Genomic DNA, 18,572 nt, shown 5'->3' on the forward strand with positions numbered 1-18,572 from the left:
ATGCCCACAAAGAGACAGATTTTAAATATTGCTCTTATAAGCTTAGAAAGTTGCTAGAATAACAGGTTTTGTTTTAGTGTGCATTTTCTGGAATATATAAGAAAATGTGTGCCGTTACTCAGTGAATTCAGTCCTCAGTGATTTGCCAGAAAACTACAGATTTTATGATGCTCTTGCCAAAAATATGAGGCAAAAATCTGGACATTCTGTAAAAGTCTGGATAGTTGAGAGGTATGATCCCAAAGCTCATGTTCAACCAAATTTCCCACTGGTGCGTACAGCATCTATTAACATGTGTATCCTGCAATGGGCTGGCATCCAATCCAGATTACTTTTTTCTGCCTTGTGGCTACTACATAGCAGTATAGACTTTAGATTCTTCACAGCCCTACACTGGATTAAGCAAATAATTACACAATATATGAATAAATTATTAAATTAATACCTTACTGCTGTGCAGTCAAATACTGACAATTTCTGTAAAACTATCACAAAAGGAAAGTCTCTTTTTTACACAATTTTCTGAAACCTAAAATCATTATTATTTTTTTAGTAAATTATAACATGTTTAAAGAAGCACTAGCATACAGTAATAACTAATGGTGAACAAAACTTCCTTTGCTTGTAAAGCAGTATGATTTTGCTGATGTGTTCACTTCTAAAATGCCTATTGGCAGGCAGTATTTCTTTTAATCCAACACAGTATCTAAATCAAATGTGTGCACGTGTCATGTGGGATAAACACTTAATTTATTCAGAGTCATGTAGTTTGTGTTTTAAGTGATACAGAACACACCCATATATATGTATATATAATATATGTATACTAATATGAATTCATTTTAGAAAGCATTTTCTTTTTATCAAATAAACTTTTGATAACAGCAAGAAACAGGAGAAGAGAGGTGTATGCATGCTAGAAATCATTATTAAAATTGGTTATCTAGGAAAAAGTTCAAAGCTACTATAAGAGCATACATTATTAAAATGGAAAAAAGTTACGCTGCTAACATCATATTCCTGATCTATATAGAACTGTGAAAACTGGGTCATGCTCGAGTTTTAAAAAGCACACAATCTGGTCTTCCAAATGAGTTCTCAGACACTATTTCAGAATGTCAAAAATGTTTATGAAAACAACTATCTTTTTCTGAAAAAGGAGAAAGATCCAAATCTGTGTGCCTGCTTCTCCAAGAATCTGGTTCTTTTCTTACTGAGGTTAACTTATTCATCATCAGATTTATAGAAGCTAATTAATATGTTGTATCACGTAGATGGTATACCTGAGGCACTGTGTCATATCACCTAGATTGTAATCCTGACACACTGCCTCATATCCCCTAGATTGTAAACCTGACACACTGCGTCATATCACCTAGACTGTAAACCTGACACACTGCGTCATATCACCTAGATTGTAAACCTGACACACTGCGTCATATCACCTAGATTGTAAACCTGACACACTGCGTCATATCACCTTGATTGTAAACCTGACACACTGCGTCATGTCACCTAGATTGTAAACCTGACACACTGCGTCATGTCACCTAGATTGTAAACCTGACACACTGCGTCATATCACCTAGATTGTAAACCTGACACACTGCATCATATCACTTAGATTGTAAATCTGACACACTGGGTATTCCTGATGAGCTGCATTTGTCATACACGTAGAACATTTTATATTTATTTTTGTATAATTTCTCCATCTGCATACCACTGCTGCTTGAATAACTCAGCAGTTATATAAACAACCATGACCAAGCCAGACAAGCAGACAAAGTATAGGGTTTTCAGAACTCAATTTTGTAATACTCCAGTACTCACATTAACCCACTAGTAACGAATGAACATGGTGAAAACTGTTCAGGAAACAAAATACAGGAATCCTGTTTATTTAAATATTGCAGAACTAAGCTTTACAGAACAATATCATTTCCTACTAATATTCAACATCTTGTAAATTAAAAACAGGAAAAGCTAAGCATAGAGCCAAACTGTAATAATGAATTTTGAGCACAAAGTCATCACAGCTAAATGTACTACCTTCATACAGTTGAACTCTGATGGCGCATTCTAGCATATTAGCATTGAGAAACAAATAAGAAACACAGTCATGTGCATTTCTGCTGCTTACTATGTAGTCTGTAAGATAATGCACTGTCTGAAATGTATCCTTTTTTGCGCTTTTAATGATATAATTGTACAACAAAAAGGATCTTCAAGTTTCAGACTATACTCATGCCCATCGGTAGTAATAAATCACAAATTATTAAGTCTTCATTTATTTAACCCAGATATCATCACACAGAGAATTTAATCATACCATAGTCAATGAAGGACCCTCCCAAGTGCTACTACACACAAACATCAGGGTTCACGAGGAATAGCAACGTAAACAGAATTCAGTTTATTTAGCTACTAAAATGTATAATCCCCACATTCTGTACTCCCCTTTGTGGAAAGGGGTCAGAAATAAAACAAATTAAAATAAAATGAAGTAATAGTAAAACAAACTATTTTGGACTAGACTAAGGAAACCATCTACTTGACTAGCAAATATTAAGTGGCATCACTACATTTTGTGTTGGCTTGTTAAGTTTAAATGCTACACTAATCTCACAATGTCAAGATATGCTAAAGCTGGCATCATACTTACCGTTTTATTGCTTCTTCTTGCTTGTATCTTTTTTCACTTTTTTCCTTCAAATATGCCAGTTTTGTCTCATTTCTTAGCCGGTCACTCTCCCGAGCAATGTCTGATGCATTCTGAATTACCAACCCATCATAAGTCTTCAATCCCACATCTTCAATATATTGCAGAAAACTGGCCAAACTGGCCTCCTCTTGTTTTGAAGTCATTACCCCTCAGATGAAAGCAAAGAAGCACAGATACCTGCAGATATAAAAGAAAATTTGCATTTGCATTTGATCAAGCACTTGAGAATTATTTAGCAATTTAACTGATTTCAACCAAGTTGTCCTAACAAGTATTCAATATGATCTGGAGGACAGACGTGATCTCCCAGTGATCCTAGCATAGCTATTGATTAAGTACAGATACCGACATTAAATGACAAGTGACTCAAAAAAAGATTAGTGTCGTCAAGAACACAGATTATACACATGTATGTTCACATACGGTTTGGCAACTCTTACTTAACATGTAGTATATACTTACAAAATTATATGGAAGCCAATGGAGTAAGCCGTATGCTTTTAAAAGACTCAAAACAACAAAATATTATATACAGTATAAGAAACAAATATTCTCATTGACAGATGCCTGTCTACTGAAAACATTTACAGTATGACAAAGAAAATCATTTCTTCACCATAATTCTCTTCATTTTATGACTAACTAGGTTTTTACTGAAAAAAAGCATGTAATTAGCTATATATTGAAAAGAATATAGTATACAACATGCATATCTAATATTTACAACAACAGCAATGTAACTCAGCTAAGGTTGGCAAAGTAAATAAGAAAACGCTTCCTATGAATAAACTCAGCCGCAATGTTTATAGCATGCAATAGTCTTTAGAAATTACAAATTTCATTTATTGTGAATATTTCCTTTCATACATGCTTTGTATGCATTCCAACTCAGTTCAATGATTTCATGTGCTGTATTTCAATGTATTGATTCTATGGGACAGTTTCCAAAAGCCTATCTCCGTGCAAATGACTTACTTCTGTGTAAGACCAGTCTATAAACAAGCTTACAATGTGGGCTAGTTTCCAAATCACCTCCTCTCAGTCTGCTCTTAGTGTTAGTGGTCACTTACACTGAAGACAAATCTTAGGGAATCGGGCTCCATGTCTTTGTTTTTTTTTAATGTGTAATGTGATTTGTCATGCATCTGCTTTTGTGCTAATCTACTAGAATTCTTATTGTACTTGCAGTGTGACTCTGGTTGTAGCATAAAGGGGATAAGCACTAGTCAAGCTTCACAGTTAAACTGCATTCATGCAATCAAAGGTATAAACAAATAGTAAAAGTCAGATCTTGGTGCAGTTGTAAAATATCATCATCAATCAACATGAAACACAAGGGGTGAATGACCTTAGTCCTCTACCAGACAGGTGTGTGGGAGAGGAATGATATTGTTATGCAAGTATCCAAACCAGAAAAAGCAATGGTCTTGAATGGTATTTTGCCATCACCCAGAAAGATGCCAATATTTGCTGACAAGATAACTGCTTTAATAAAACTGGCTATGTAGCTGGTATACCAGGTGAATACAATAAGTGTCACTTTGGTGTGAGATGGCTGCAGGCCTTCCCACTTTGTCAGAGATGGTCTACAATGCTCTTTGCAATCTGAATAAAGCATCCGATATCCCTGTAGCGCCTTTTTTAGCTGGAGTCCAGCTGCTGAACATTCCAACTTACTAAATCCTAATCTGGAAAACATTAGGGTGTCTCTATTCAAGGCCAGGGATATTAACCAAAAGTGCCCAGAAATGAGTCCCTGCAGGAACTTGTCTGTGCAACAGAATGCATATATGAATGAGGTCATGACTTTAAAGCCATGGAGACTCTAGCACCTTGATAATGAGGGACTCTGGCCATCAGACAATATCTTTGCTGACTTACACCTCCAGTGGTCGGCATGTCCAGCACATCATTAACATTAAGTATTTCTGCAAGGGAGTGAAGATTCATAATCATTCTACTAGCAGACCAAATACCCTTGATCTTGTCTTCATAAACATGGACCCTTCTTGCACAACTCTGTGTTGTCTTCTTTCATTAAACCTGTCCATAAATCATTGGCCCTTTCCTTTAAAACCAGGAGTATTTTCCCTGGAAAAAATAACTCAAGTGTTCAAAGGCTTCTCAGAAGCAAATCTTCCTCAATTACTTGACGACCTTAATAAAATCTACTGTAAACCTTCTTTGATGGGCTCACTGCTTATTCCTCTGCTTCTAGTACTGTTTAAAGAGTTTACAGCAATTATCTGCTACAACTAAGACGTTTAAAAATAAACTCTTGCAACAGAATACCTGCATAAATATCCATATAAATGAACCATATAACAAAAAGAAAAATGTTTAATGCTTATAACAAGCTTTATTCCAGTACCTTAAGACCACACTTAAGCATGCTTACAAAGTGCTTAATGGTACCACTAGCAATCTCAAAACTGAATTTGAACTTAAAGTAGCCAATGAAACCAAAAGAAGCTGCAAACCGTTATTTAGCTATGCCAGAAGATTAAAAAGACTACCACTTAACAATGGTTAGCGCTAGTCCACAATAACAATATCTACTCTGACTCAAATAAAACAGACACTATCTTAACTGACCAATGTAGTACAAATGTTACTCCATCCGCAGTTACAAGTATTTCAAAAATTACAGGTCCTCACAGCCCTTTCAAAAGCCACATGCACCTAATCCACAGGCCCTGATAACACACCAGGTAGCCTATCACTTACTTAACATCTTTAATGCTAACCATTGTATTGGCTTCATTTTTGAAGCCTAGAAATAAAACAGCTATTGTAAGATTATTATACAATAATAGCCCAGCCACAGATCCCTGGTAACTATAGACCCATTAATCTCACTGACTTGTATAAAGTTTTGAAATGGCTCTTCTCAGACCTCATTAACCTGAACATTGGTAAATTCTTATCTTGGCCTTTCTTCAATTCATGTTTGTTGCAGGCTGATCCTGCCTCTTTAATCCCATTAATTTCTTTCAGAAAGTCTCCAAGACAGTGCAGAGCACTTATGCAGTACATGGAGCATATCTAGACCAGGTCTTTGGTGCTGTACCACATACACGCATCATTGGCAGACATGCAAGTCTGAATACAAATGCATAATGTGTGCAGTAGATCGCCATCTGGTTACTTGGCAGCGTAAGTTATCTGTGGTGAACCCAAGGGCTCAGTGCCAAACCTTTCTTATCTGGTATCCATTTCTCAAACATTCATGTCATCATTCCTAGTATATGGTTATCTAAATGTGCAGACACTTGTAAACTGTTTGCTATTCTTTCTACCACTGAGTAGCATTTGCTTCAGTATGAGTTAGACTATGCCAACAACAGGTGCAAGCACAATTGTCACAAGCTAAAAATGAGAAACAGTTTACTTTATTTTAGTACATAAAGCATTTTCATATGATGGCATATAGGTGACACACCCCTCTAATCAGACGCTGTTGTAAGGGATTGAGGCATTCATATTGATAATTCATTATATTTTGACCACTGCCCCTCTCTCTAGTGGTTCAGAAATCTTTCCATATGCTGGACCTGCTTTCCAAACACATCTCTTATACATCCAAAGAAGTCTTAATTCCAATTTACTTATCTCTTATCAGACCAGTTCTTGAATATTAATTAATGCTCCTTTTCACAAGTATTTGTTTAAATATATTCGGCAACCCGAGACACCTCAGAGTTTCCAAACAAAGAAACAGAATGGCCTCAACACTGTCAGATTTCCAAACAGACTGCAGCCTCTGCCTATATTTAGCCTCTTATAGACTTGTTCATTGTAAATTGTATCTAGACCTTTTGAGTTATGAAAGATCCACACCCCCTTGACCTGCTCTGCCTTCACAGAAAAAAATAACTTCTCAAATACTCTTTGAAAAGAAACTCCACATTCAACAGATAAATAAGACAAGTGTGTAAGATAGATTCATATCCTAATGTACCCCCTACCTCTGGAACAAATGTCTACTGTAGTTCAAGAGTTCTGGTACTGCATTCAGATACACCACTGCAAAAACAGCTCTCCTCTACCCAGTACCGAAATAAGGGTATACTTAAAGTTTCCAGCAACATCAGTTGTAAAAACGAAAAAAGGTGGTCTAGGAGAAACTATAAGATTGTACGAGAGTAACAGAAAGGCAAGAAGGAAGAATACAGAAAGTGACACTGCAGGAAAGACCAGTGTTGGGTAGCAGGACGCTAAACGAAGAAAAATATATGTCAGACTTAAAAATGAACAGGATGCATGCAAAACTTTTGAAAATAAATGAGTCTTTAATGAACTACATAACGAAACATGGAAAAAAGGGATAGAATACTTGGAGATGGCACTTACAAAACAATCAGATGAATAAACCCCCAACAGCATTAAAAGTGGTCACTGCGAGATGAATAAACCCTCAACAGTGCTAAGGAAGGACACTGCCAGGAGACTGGCAAAACTAGAAGATGCCCAGGAAGAACTGGAGAATGAGATGTGAAAGATGAATGATACAGAGAGGTAAGAAAGCATGCACATATATGCTCTTAGGCGTTGAGGGGACAGACTATAAAGTTTTTATAAATGGCTGTCTCAGCAATTGATCAGGCCTGCACATAGACTATATTAATAGACAAGGTACACCAGGTTTAAGTTTACCTCTGAATTCTGTCAAGAAAAGGGCTATTTGAAAATATAAAAAAAAATCTGAAAGCTAAGAAGGTCAACTTAGTATAACAAGGGAAAGGGGGATATGGGCAAGAAGCAGCTCTCAATGAGGGGGATAAGGGCAGGAAGCAGCTCTCAATGAGGGGGATAAGGGCAAGAAGCAGCTCTCAATGAGGGGGATAAGGGCAAGAAGCAGCTCTCAATGAGGGGGATAAGGGCAAGAAGCAGCTCTCAATGAGGGGGATAAGGGCAGGAAGCAGCTCTCAATGAGGGGGATAAGGGCAGGAAGCAGCTCTCAATGAGGGGGATAAGGGCAGGAAGCAGCTCTCAATGAGGGGGATAAGGGCAGGAAGCAGCTCTCAATGAGGGGGATAAGGGCAGGAAGCAGCTCTCAATGAGGGGATAAGGGCAAGAAGCAGCTCTCAATGAGGGGATAAGGGCAAGAAGCAGCTCTCAATGAGGGGGATAAGGGCAGGAAGCAGCTCTCAATGAGGGGGATAAGGGCAGGAAGCAGCTCTCAATGAGGGGGATAAGGGCAGGAAGCAGCTCTCAATGAGGGGGATAAGGGCAGGAAGCAGCTCTCAATGAGGGGGAAAGGGCAGGAAGCAGCTCTCAATGAGGGGATAAGGGCAAGAAGCAGCTCTCAATGAGGGGATAAGGGCAAGAAGCAGCTCTCAATGAGGGGGATAAGGGCAAGAAGCAGCTCTCAATGAGGGGGATAAGGGCAAGAAGCAGCTCTCAATGAGGGGGATAAGGGCAAGAAGCAGCTCTCAATGAGGGGGATAAGGGCAAGAAGCAGCTCTCAATGAGGGGAGAAGGGCAAGAAGCAGCTCTCAATGAGGGGGATAAGGGCAAGAAGCAGCTCTCAATGAGGGGGATAAGGGCAAGAAGCAGCTCTCAATGAGGGGGATAAGGGCAAGAAGCAGCTCTCAATGAGGGGGATAAGGGCAAGAAGCAGCTTTCAATGAGGGAGATAAGGGCAAGAAGCAGCTCTCAATGAGGGGGATAAGGGCAGGAAGCAGCTCTCAATGAGGGGGATAAGGGCAGGAAGCAGCTCTCAATGAGGGGGATAAGGGCAAGAAGCAGCTCTCAATGAGGGGGATAAGGGCAAGAAACAGCTCGCAATGAGGGGGATAACGACAAGAAGCAGCTCTCAAAGTATAAGGCGCACACTAACAACTAATTCAAAGGGAGACTGAAGTCAAGGAATGGTAGAGCAGAACAGCTGGTGAAAACATATGAAACAAATGTCATGAAACTCAGGAAGGGAAAAGTGAACTAAGCAGGTCAAAGCACTGTTGAAATAAGCACCCTGAGATAGCATAACCTGAAATTAATATTAAAGGAAGAAGAGAGTGGAGGGATAAGTGTACATAGTTATAGCTTGCATATTTGAAGGGTTACCATTTTAGATCTTATTTGCAGCTGCTACTGAAGACAGCAAGTAGGGCAGAGAAACCAGTGAGTGTTGGAAGTGAAGATATAACAGAGGGAAGTCACAGAATATATTACTGACCTATTAAAAGGAGAAAAACACCATAACGGCAGTCTATCAGAGCCTAGAAGAGGTAATGAAATATGGGAGGAGTGAAAGGGCTTAGTGGGAATTTGATCTAAGATGAATAGGAACAAGTAAGACAACATTTGACCTAAACACTAGACTGATAAACAACTGGTGAAAATGGAGAAGTTTACTCCTGGGAGCAGTTAAGCATGGGGTTGGGGGAGGGGTGATCTGGACTGAGCTACTGGAAGGTGTAAAATAGAAAACAGAGGGGAGATGCAATACAGAGGAGTACCAAGGATCCTGGGAAAATATAATTATGGGGTAAAAGGGAGAGGGATGAGAATGCCTGAACAGATACAAATACTAATACAGGGGAGGACAGAGGATGCTAGGAGGACAAGATAAAAAAAAACAGGTTACACAAAGCTATAATGGTTATCAAAAGGGATAAAAAAAAACAGAAAAGTAGATGGGGAAAAGGCATTATGGGAGAAGAAGTTAAAAGAGGGAGTGGAAAGAAATATGTAGGGCTGAAAGGAAAGCTACTTACCAAACTCTCTGGCCCCAACCCAATACTACAATTTCCTGGTTCTCTAGCTATCTCACTAACGGACAACAATTAGTTAAATGGCACTCCTCTGCATCTTCCTTTCTCCCCATCAAAACAGGTTTTTCACAAGGGTCAATTCCTGGACCCCTACTGTTTAATACCTTCCCAAATCGTTTACAGTCCTCCTTCCCCAACTCCTCTCTCATACAATACGATGACTCCACAGTCATCTCTACCTCGGATTCTCTCTCAGACCTTCATATCCTCACCCAAAACTCCTTCAGCTCTATTGAAAAAGGGCTTTCCAATAACCAACTCATCCTAAATCCGAAAAAAGACAAAGCTTTTTCCTATTCCTACCTAAATCTCTCAAACACCTCAAACATACTTTCTCCATAACATCCCTAAATAACACTGTCATTCAAGCAGAAATTCATACCAAACCCCCAAATGACAAACTCAAACTAGACTTCCATGTCCACCACTGCATAAAGAAAAACACATCAAAAACATGGTTTACATTATAGAAATAACACATTTCTAACTAATGAATCTAGACTTACTCTTGCCCATGCCTTCTTCCTCCCTTGTCTACTCTATAGCTCACAAATATTAACTAACCTACAAGCTTATCACCTAATCAAACTTGAATCCATTTATAACAAAACAGTGGGATTTGCTGCAAACCACTCCTCAAAGACTCATCATAGCCAATCCCTCAAATGTTTAAACTGTCTAGAATTCCCAGATTTACTTCTCTTCTCCCAGCTCCCTATCATTCATTCAGTCCTAAACAGACCCTCTGCCTGCCCTTCCATCTCCCCACTTATCAAACTCTATACACCTTCCAGAACTCTCAGAACCTCAGACAAAACAACTGCTGGAAATACACAAGCCCAAAAAGTCCATAGTTCAAAGGCTTTATAGCTACACACCAGCCCCTCACCTGGAACAAACTGACGGTTTTCATCAGAGACTTAGCTCACACACATGAATTTTAATAAGCCCTAAAACAACATATGTTTAACTCCTGGACATGTCACTGCACTAAGAATAGTCAACCCCCCCCCCAATTAGATCTAAATCTCAACCTACCTGCTCTCGGTTACCTTTTCTCCTTTTCACTCCTACAGTCTTCCTTCTACCACCATCATTATCACGTTGCTTTATTGTTAACATCTCCCCTAATTTCTTAAAATAACATGCTCATTGCCGATATATACCCCACCAGCCACAGCAAACTGTATCAGCTTCTGTTGTACCTTATTTACTTACCTGCTTGTGTGCATTTAATTCTAATTGTATTCTCTTTCTCCATTTGTGTGTATATCTTCTCTCACTCTGTTGATTTCTACTAGATGTCTATCTCAATATACATTGCATTGCATGACTATGAATTGTAACAATGTAGGGTTTTTTTTTTTCTGTGGAGCTTTTCTCCTCAGGCATCCGCTGAAAAAGGGTACTAGCTCATTTGGACATTCCATGTCAACACGTGAAATAAATAAATAAACACATACATAGCTACTAAATCAAAGACATTTAGAATATTTGGCTAGAAATGTTTACATAACTAGTTTAATACCTGACATTAGTAAAATGTTCCTGTAAGCAGGTTCAGGCAAGAGACTGGATGCATGTTTTTTGAAGATGTACTAAGCTGGGAAGGTTTATAAGCCTTGATAAATAAGATTCTAGGACACAAATGGAAACTGAGAGAAGCTAGTTTCTATCTAAGCTAGGTAAGGCAGCTGCAGGCCCAAGTGTATACAAAGCACATGGACATCCTTGATATTGTTAATGCCAAAGAAAAGAATTATAAAAAAAATGGAAATTTGAGCTAGGATTATACATTTAATATTTGAAGAAATAATGAACAATGTGAGAGATCAGAGAAAAATCTAAGAGTGGATATGGGAACTACATAAAAATAAATGGATCAAAGGGGATAAGGAGACAGACTGAAATGGAATGAAAAGGGAAATTAATCACATAGAGAGGGGTAACAACATGACAGGGGTATGGTGAACCCAAAAGCAGGATATAAATGTTAGAATAAAACAAGAGAGAAGGAAAGGGAAATTAATCACATAGAGAGGGGTAACAACATGACAGGGGTATGGTGAACCCAAAAGCAGGATCTAAATGTTAGAATAAAACAAGAGAGAAGGCAAGTTTATTGATTGGCAAACATGACAGAGGTATGGTGAACCCAAAAGCAGGATCTAAATGTTAGAATAAAACAAGAGAGAAGGCAAGTTTATTGATTGGCAAACATGACAGAGGTATGGTGAACCCAAAAGCAGGATCTAAATGTTAGAATAAAACAAGAGAGAAGGCAAGTTTATTGATTGGCAAACATGACAGAGGTATGGTGAACCCAAAAGCAGGATCTAAATGTTAGAATAAAACAAGAGAGAAGGCAAGTTTATTGATTGGCAAACATGACAGAGGTATGGTGAACCCAAAAGCAGGATCTAAATGTTAGAATAAAACAAGAGAGAAGGCAAGTTTATTGATTGGCAAACATGACAGAGGTATGGTGAACCCAAAAGCAGGATATAAATGTTAGAATAAAACAAGAGAGAAGGCAAGTTTATTGATTGGCAAACATGACAGAGGTATGGTGAACCCAAAAGCAGGATATAAATGTTAGCATAAAACAAGAGAGAAGGCAAGTTTATTGATTGGCAAGTTAAAGGATGTAACATCTGATTCTGGGCTGGTTCTGCTCTAAACGTTTAAGAATCAGGTGACAAACTGAGTCACCTAACTAAGAAGTTTAAATGATTCAGACCAGCTGTCAGAGGACATTCTATGTGTACCATGAATAACATATGCACAAGATAATAATGTAATATTATGAAATCAATAAATCTTATACAAATTAGAAACAAATCTACTATAGTACACGCAGAGTATCAACTCTGCAATCTTTGAAGGATAGGTAACTGAATGGACTCAGTTTCTCCACAAACATTCTTGTGCTGCCTTACTTGTGTCAGGAAGGAATGTTTAAATATTATTTATTGTTTTGGTTTATAACAAGCTGTAAACTGACTATGTAGTATTAAACAAACTATAAATATGACTCTCTTAAAGATGCCCAAAATCACTGCAAGAACAATAAAAGATAGCATGAATTGCTGCACTGGGCAGTTACATAAGTGTAGCATTCTGACTGTGCTTTTAAAGAAGAACAATAAAAGATAGCATGAATTCCTGCACTGGGCAGTTACATAAGTGTAGCATTCTGACTGTGCTTTTAAAGAAGAACAATGAAAGATAGCATGAATTCCTGCACTGGGCAGTTACATAAGTGTAGCATTCTGACTGTGCTTTTAAAGAAGAACAATGAAAGATAGCATGAATTCCTGCACTGGGCAGTTACATAAGTGTAGCATTCTGACTGTGCTTTTAAAGAAGGACAATAAAAGATAGCATGAATTCCTGCACTGGGCAGTTACATAAGTGTAGCATTCTGACTGTGCTTTTAAAGAAGAACAATGAAAGATAGCATGAATTCCTGCACTGGGCAGTTACATAAGTGTAGCATTCTGACTGTGCTTTTAAAGAAGAACAATAACAGATAGCATGAATTCCTGCACTGGGCAGTTACATAAGTGTAGCATTCTGACTGTGCTTTTAAAGAAGAACAATGAAAGATAGCATGAATTGCTGCACTGGGCAGTTACATAAATGTAGCATCCTGACTGTGCTTTTAAAGGAGGCACGCAGCTGATCAGCACTATTGGGGTGCTTTTCATACAAATGACCACGTGCCAACCATGCAAACATTTAGTGGCAGGTGAGCCACGTCATAAACAATAACAATAAGTGAAATATCACACTGTACACCTCTTATACGGTGCTTCTACCCATCCACCCCTTACTTAAACATACTTCTTCAGTGGTTGCCAAACTGAAGGAATACCCCTAATGGGTAAAATCTAATAAACACAGTATCACAATCTAACCAACTATGAATCTTGATGAAAAACATAAATATGAGGATTGGTAAGACTGGGAAAGTGGAATTTGGCAGTTAACTCATGAAAACAAATGAATATATCGTCCACTTGTAGGGAAGCCATAATGTTTCATGTATCAATATGCACTTTCCAAGAATTCAGTAAACTTGTTGACTGTAGAAAAAAAACTACTTTCACGTAAATGCCCCCCCCCCCCAAAAAAAAGGATATGCTTTGTAAAAGGCTGTAACCAAATACATTTATAATATATATATATGTATATTATATACACACACACAAAATAATGTGTGTAGGTACATATACATGTCTATGTATATGTACCTAAATGTTTCTTTTGAAAAAAATCAAAGAATTGTTTACCCTTGTTCTCAAATCCTTCAGGCATGCAGTACTATTTTAACAGTCACTTTTTGGCTAAAAAAGTGGGTGAATCATAAGGACATATACAAAACCCCAAAATAATATGCTCTCACTCTGTCAAAGATATACAAGTCACACACTTTGATTACATTATTCACTTCTAATCACAAATATGCAGATTTCAAGTTTTTTTAATTAGGACTATTTGGCCACTATGGCTGAGCTGCATGGTCAATGAAGACCATGTTCTGATATGTCGCATATTCAAGTGGCCCCTGTCTTTCTCAAGGAAATGGGTCACTAATACCATGGAATAAGTGCTGGCTTTAGCATTACTACATAAGGCTACAAGGTTATACAATGGCAGGGATTTTTAGTAGTTGTAACATGCTTCTCATATAACAGCTACTAAGAAATCACTTGGTTACTCACATTAGAGAAAACCAGTGATTACTACAGACTGTTGTGCAGTGTTATGGTGACAGTCTCCTTTTTTCAATGGTGTGCAATTATGAAGTCGGTATACATCAGCCTGGATACATACAGGAGGGCGTGACATTATGCATAAACTATTTAGAATAAATAATACTGAACTGTTTCCACTTGCCATGGTCGCAGAAGTATTTTCTGAGTGATGATATTTCTGTCTTTCATACCAGAAGCATTTTTAGCAACTTTCATGTGCCTATAAAGTATTGCGGATTTGAAAAAATATATAATACAGGGTTACAGATATCAGAAGATATTAAATCATAAATAACCTGGAACATTATTTCTTATTAAAACATGTTCATGAAATTTCAGCTATTACTTCAGACTCTGTTTTCAAAATATAAGTGCATAATATGCCCACCTCACTAATATATAATGCATAACAAGACCTCACTAATATGTAATACATAACAAAATGTAAACATAGACATGGAGCCATTATTTTGCCTGCCATGAACAGTAACTGAAGTGATCATACTTCGGGCATTCTTGAAAATGTATACTATCAAACATTTGTAGAATACCTAGTCTGTATATAGAAATCTGAAATTAATTCATTTGGTTAGCCTAATGTCAAGGCTGCTCCAAAGACCATCTTCAGCCATAACCATGACCCAAGCCACTTAAAGTAGTTAGTCAGTGGAGACACAAAGTGCAAAAATAGTAAAACAGATAACACATAGTGAGAATAACACAATTGGAATAACAGACCTATTCTTGTTCATCCATTCTTGGACTTTCAAAACATACATGAGCTTTAGTCTGTATAGAACCCATTGGGTTAATGAAACATTCTTTGTTTGTTTTGGTAAGATAAGCATGGTGGATGAGTAAATAATTTATTCCATTTTCTCTAGGATGAGCAATGGATATAGGAAGTGAATACTTTCAGAATTTCAAAAAGTAGTTGGAACCTAAAATAGCCTAGTTGCTAAAAATTACGGGTAACAAAAGGGACTTGTGAATGAAAAAAAATTAAAGAATGAAGCAGTTATCTACAAATTTTATACCTTTTATACATTTTGTTATTTATGGAAGACACAGATACATTTTGCTATTGATCATCTATTTATGTTAAAACAATTAAATATGTGCAACACAGTAATGTACATCACAAATTCTGCAAGAGCACTTTTGAAGAATACAGTAATGTTGTAAATACAATGGTGGTGTTAAAATTGTGGAACAAATAACCAAAGTATGTGAAGTTTTCTGTTCACTTAACTAACCATCACACTTGTAAGTCCCCAAAGCTGTAGTAGGTTTGTTTTCAATGCAAGTACATTGTTATCTACTTGTACTTGGCAAATTGTTCTGTAATTGATAACTATTGTAATTTATAATTATTGGAATTGTTACTCAAATGCTTTATCTTTAGGGTGTGTGCCAAAAAATGCAGGCAACGCAATTCAGAAAACCTTGAGTATGCAATTTTGCCTCAGGTATAGTATATGTGTGTGTGAGCGTGTGTGCGTGCATGCACAAACAGAAATATAAGGTATAAAACCACCACTCTGATACTTTATTAACAGAACTTCAAAGCAACAGAACTAGCAATTTTGCACCTGAGCCTGGGACATATAGAAATAACATTCTGACTAGAACCTGGATTACTCAGGATTGTGTAGCAGCTCAGCTGCTGGAATGGAGTAGCTGATGCTAGATTACTCATCCTGGGGTATACAAAGATAGTGCCCTATTTGCACTCCTGGTCCCAGCAAACTATAAGCCATGGAGACTTCACAAGCATATAGAACCATGCATGGGGTCTCCGTACATCAACAGCAAATACAAGAGCTACTGGCCAATGGAAGATGGATTCAGCTTGGGGGGGGGGGTGCTCATGACTGACAAGATGACTCATTCCCTCACACAGACTTTCTTCTCCAGAGTGAAAGAACAAGCTGATAGTGCTCTTTTCCTGCCTGAGGAATTGGGTCTTGGCTTTCACCTACCCCCAAGCAGAGAACTAATAGGCCAATAGGGTGTAGGTAGGGAAGCCATTAGATAGACTGTGTCAGGGTTAAAAATGTTTGCATTATATTATCAGATTCATATATCAAAAAGTGATTACTATGCTACTTGACATGTGTTTATTTGTTACATACATTATATAAAACATAGTAGCAAAAAGCACACATGCCTTATATTTATTTAGAAAAAAAATAAGTTACAGTACGTAGTGATGCTTCATATGTTGCATTTTGCTCTCTGTATCCTACAAATGGAAAGGAACTTAGGCAAGTATATCTATGTAATTACCTATTTGTTTAATGTGTATACACACATTTATTTTTTCCTCAGTGTCACACCCTTTCTCATCAAGACACAATGTGATGAAAATGTCAACAACACTACAGCACCTAAAGAGTTAAACTTCTGCTCCCGATAACAGTTGCAGATCAACTGCTTTAAATTTTAAGTAGTGTGTACATTTCGTTCTGTTCCTCTATTAATACTGTGCTTATAAAATGCTAACTGTGGAATTAAATGAAGCAACATGTCTCCTTTTAGAGCAAAACCACTTATGATGGCAGTGGATTTGACTGATCGCTATGACAATTTCAGAGAACTGACTGCACTGCATAACATATTAGCTACACTCATTAAGCAAATACATAAGCGATTGCAGACTCCAGCCTTGTACAATTGTTTAAACTGTACTAAGAAAGCTCTTCAGCTCAATTAATAATATAAACATTTTGCTTACCCAAGAACAGCCAAGTGCAAAATGGTGTCTTTTGTTAGGAAGTCCTTTCCTGTCTTTATTTTTCCAGTTAGTGCAGTTTGAATAAGTGTTGCAGCACCATCAAATGTTAAGATGTTAGACAAGCTCACATTATTAACTAAAGTGCCTGGTGTTTTTTTTAACAAAGGTGTTCAACTGAAGTGTGTAAGCATTGTCAGGATATATGTGCCCAGTATGTTGTATGATCTGTGGTGTCTTTAAAGTTCAGGCAAAGCTGTCAACAGTTAAAAACATCGTAGATCCAAGAGATTAGGCACTTCTTTCCTTAAATTCCCGTTCCAGGAAAAGAGGACACAGAAAGACAACAACCTGCAAAATGTAGCCTGCTTGAAGGTTTCGTGAAAAATCTCAGTGTTTTTAATCCACTTCACCACAAAGAACAATACACAGAAGCTTAATGCAGTACTACGAAGCTTATTAACAAGCGTCATTTGCACCTGTTATTTTGCAACGACCGGATGACCTAAAACAGAAAACAATGTGCATCTTGTGAAGCCCAAAAGGATCCCTTCCTTAATAAAACCCCTCTCTTTTTCCTGTTACATACACCAGGATTGAAGCAGTCTAGTCTGTCATCTTCGTTCCCCCGTGACCACCAGTAGGTTGCCTTTTTCTTCAGTTGTTGCTGTATGTTGATGCTGCTGCAGTTCATACAGATGTTGCAGCATGTAAATGATTTTCAATCAAGCGCACCTTCTGAAACACAACACAAATGCCTTCTTGTTTCTTTGCAATGTGAAGGTACTCAGCTGCGGGGCATTCGACATTCCAGGACCTTGGACAGCTCCTATTAACTAGGCCCATCAGAAACGGGAAGAGCAGAAAGGACCGAGGCAGTTAAAGCTGAACCTGGAGCCCAGCAGCATCTTTCCGCTTCATATTCCTGCTCTCAGGAGTTGGCGGCCTCATAGCTAGGCAACAGTTATTTTTCATCTCTTCCGCTCAGGTCCCTCTTTTTCCTTTTCCGCTACGAACTGAGACTTAGTAAGCACAAAAAAATAATTAAATAAAAAAACACCAGCAACAACCTGGTTTTTAAACAAATCTACTCCAGAGTCCAGACACCTAATTATACCAAAACGGACATTCTCAAAGAATTGGAAAGTTAGCATTCAGATCGTGAGACATCCTGGACAATAAGGAATCCAGTAAATAACCTATCAAGTTGTGAATCAGATTTTCCTTACTTCGATATCTTTGCGCTCCCTCTTGCACCACCCAACAGGGTAACGAACAAAGTCCTCGCTGACGCAGGATGGGTTACCGCTGGAGGAGAGAGAAAGTGGGCGGGGCTGTGCTACTCTCAGCCAATCAACACTTCCCGTACCACCTGCTCGCAGTTCATCTCAACTAGTTTGTAAACTGGAAGTCTCACCAGCTGACTGATTAGCGTTTCAAGTAATGACACGGCAAATCATGAAAATCTGTGGACGTTATTGTTGTAATGAATACAGAAAGGCAATGCTTGAGGAGTTACTTCTCTTTGCTGCGCACTCGTGTGTGTGTGTGTGTGTGTGTGTGTGTGTGTGTGT

The 18,572-nt window shown here is 38.0% G+C and overlaps 1 protein-coding gene across 1 annotated transcript in view; it reads right to left on the reverse strand.

Annotated features, from left to right (window-relative positions):
* Window positions 1–18,359, reverse strand: part of LOC122801220 (neuronal tyrosine-phosphorylated phosphoinositide-3-kinase adapter 2-like) — a 585,302-nt gene extending 566,943 nt beyond the window's left edge. The window contains exons 1-2 of the mRNA XM_044070774.1: window positions 18,228–18,359; window positions 2,666–2,902 (exon numbers count right to left, since the gene is read on the reverse strand). Coding sequence (XP_043926709.1) covers window positions 2,666–2,868 — 203 coding nt within the window. The 5' untranslated portion in view covers window positions 2,869–2,902; window positions 18,228–18,359. The remainder of the gene's footprint in view (window positions 1–2,665; window positions 2,903–18,227) is intronic.
* Window positions 18,360–18,572: the final 213 nt, after the last annotated feature.

The sequence above is a fragment of the Protopterus annectens genome, chromosome 4.part1 (genome assembly GCF_019279795.1).
Source record: "Protopterus annectens isolate FY-2018-M chromosome 4.part1, PAN1.0, whole genome shotgun sequence".
Classification (NCBI taxonomy): domain Eukaryota; kingdom Metazoa; phylum Chordata; order Ceratodontiformes; family Protopteridae; genus Protopterus; species Protopterus annectens.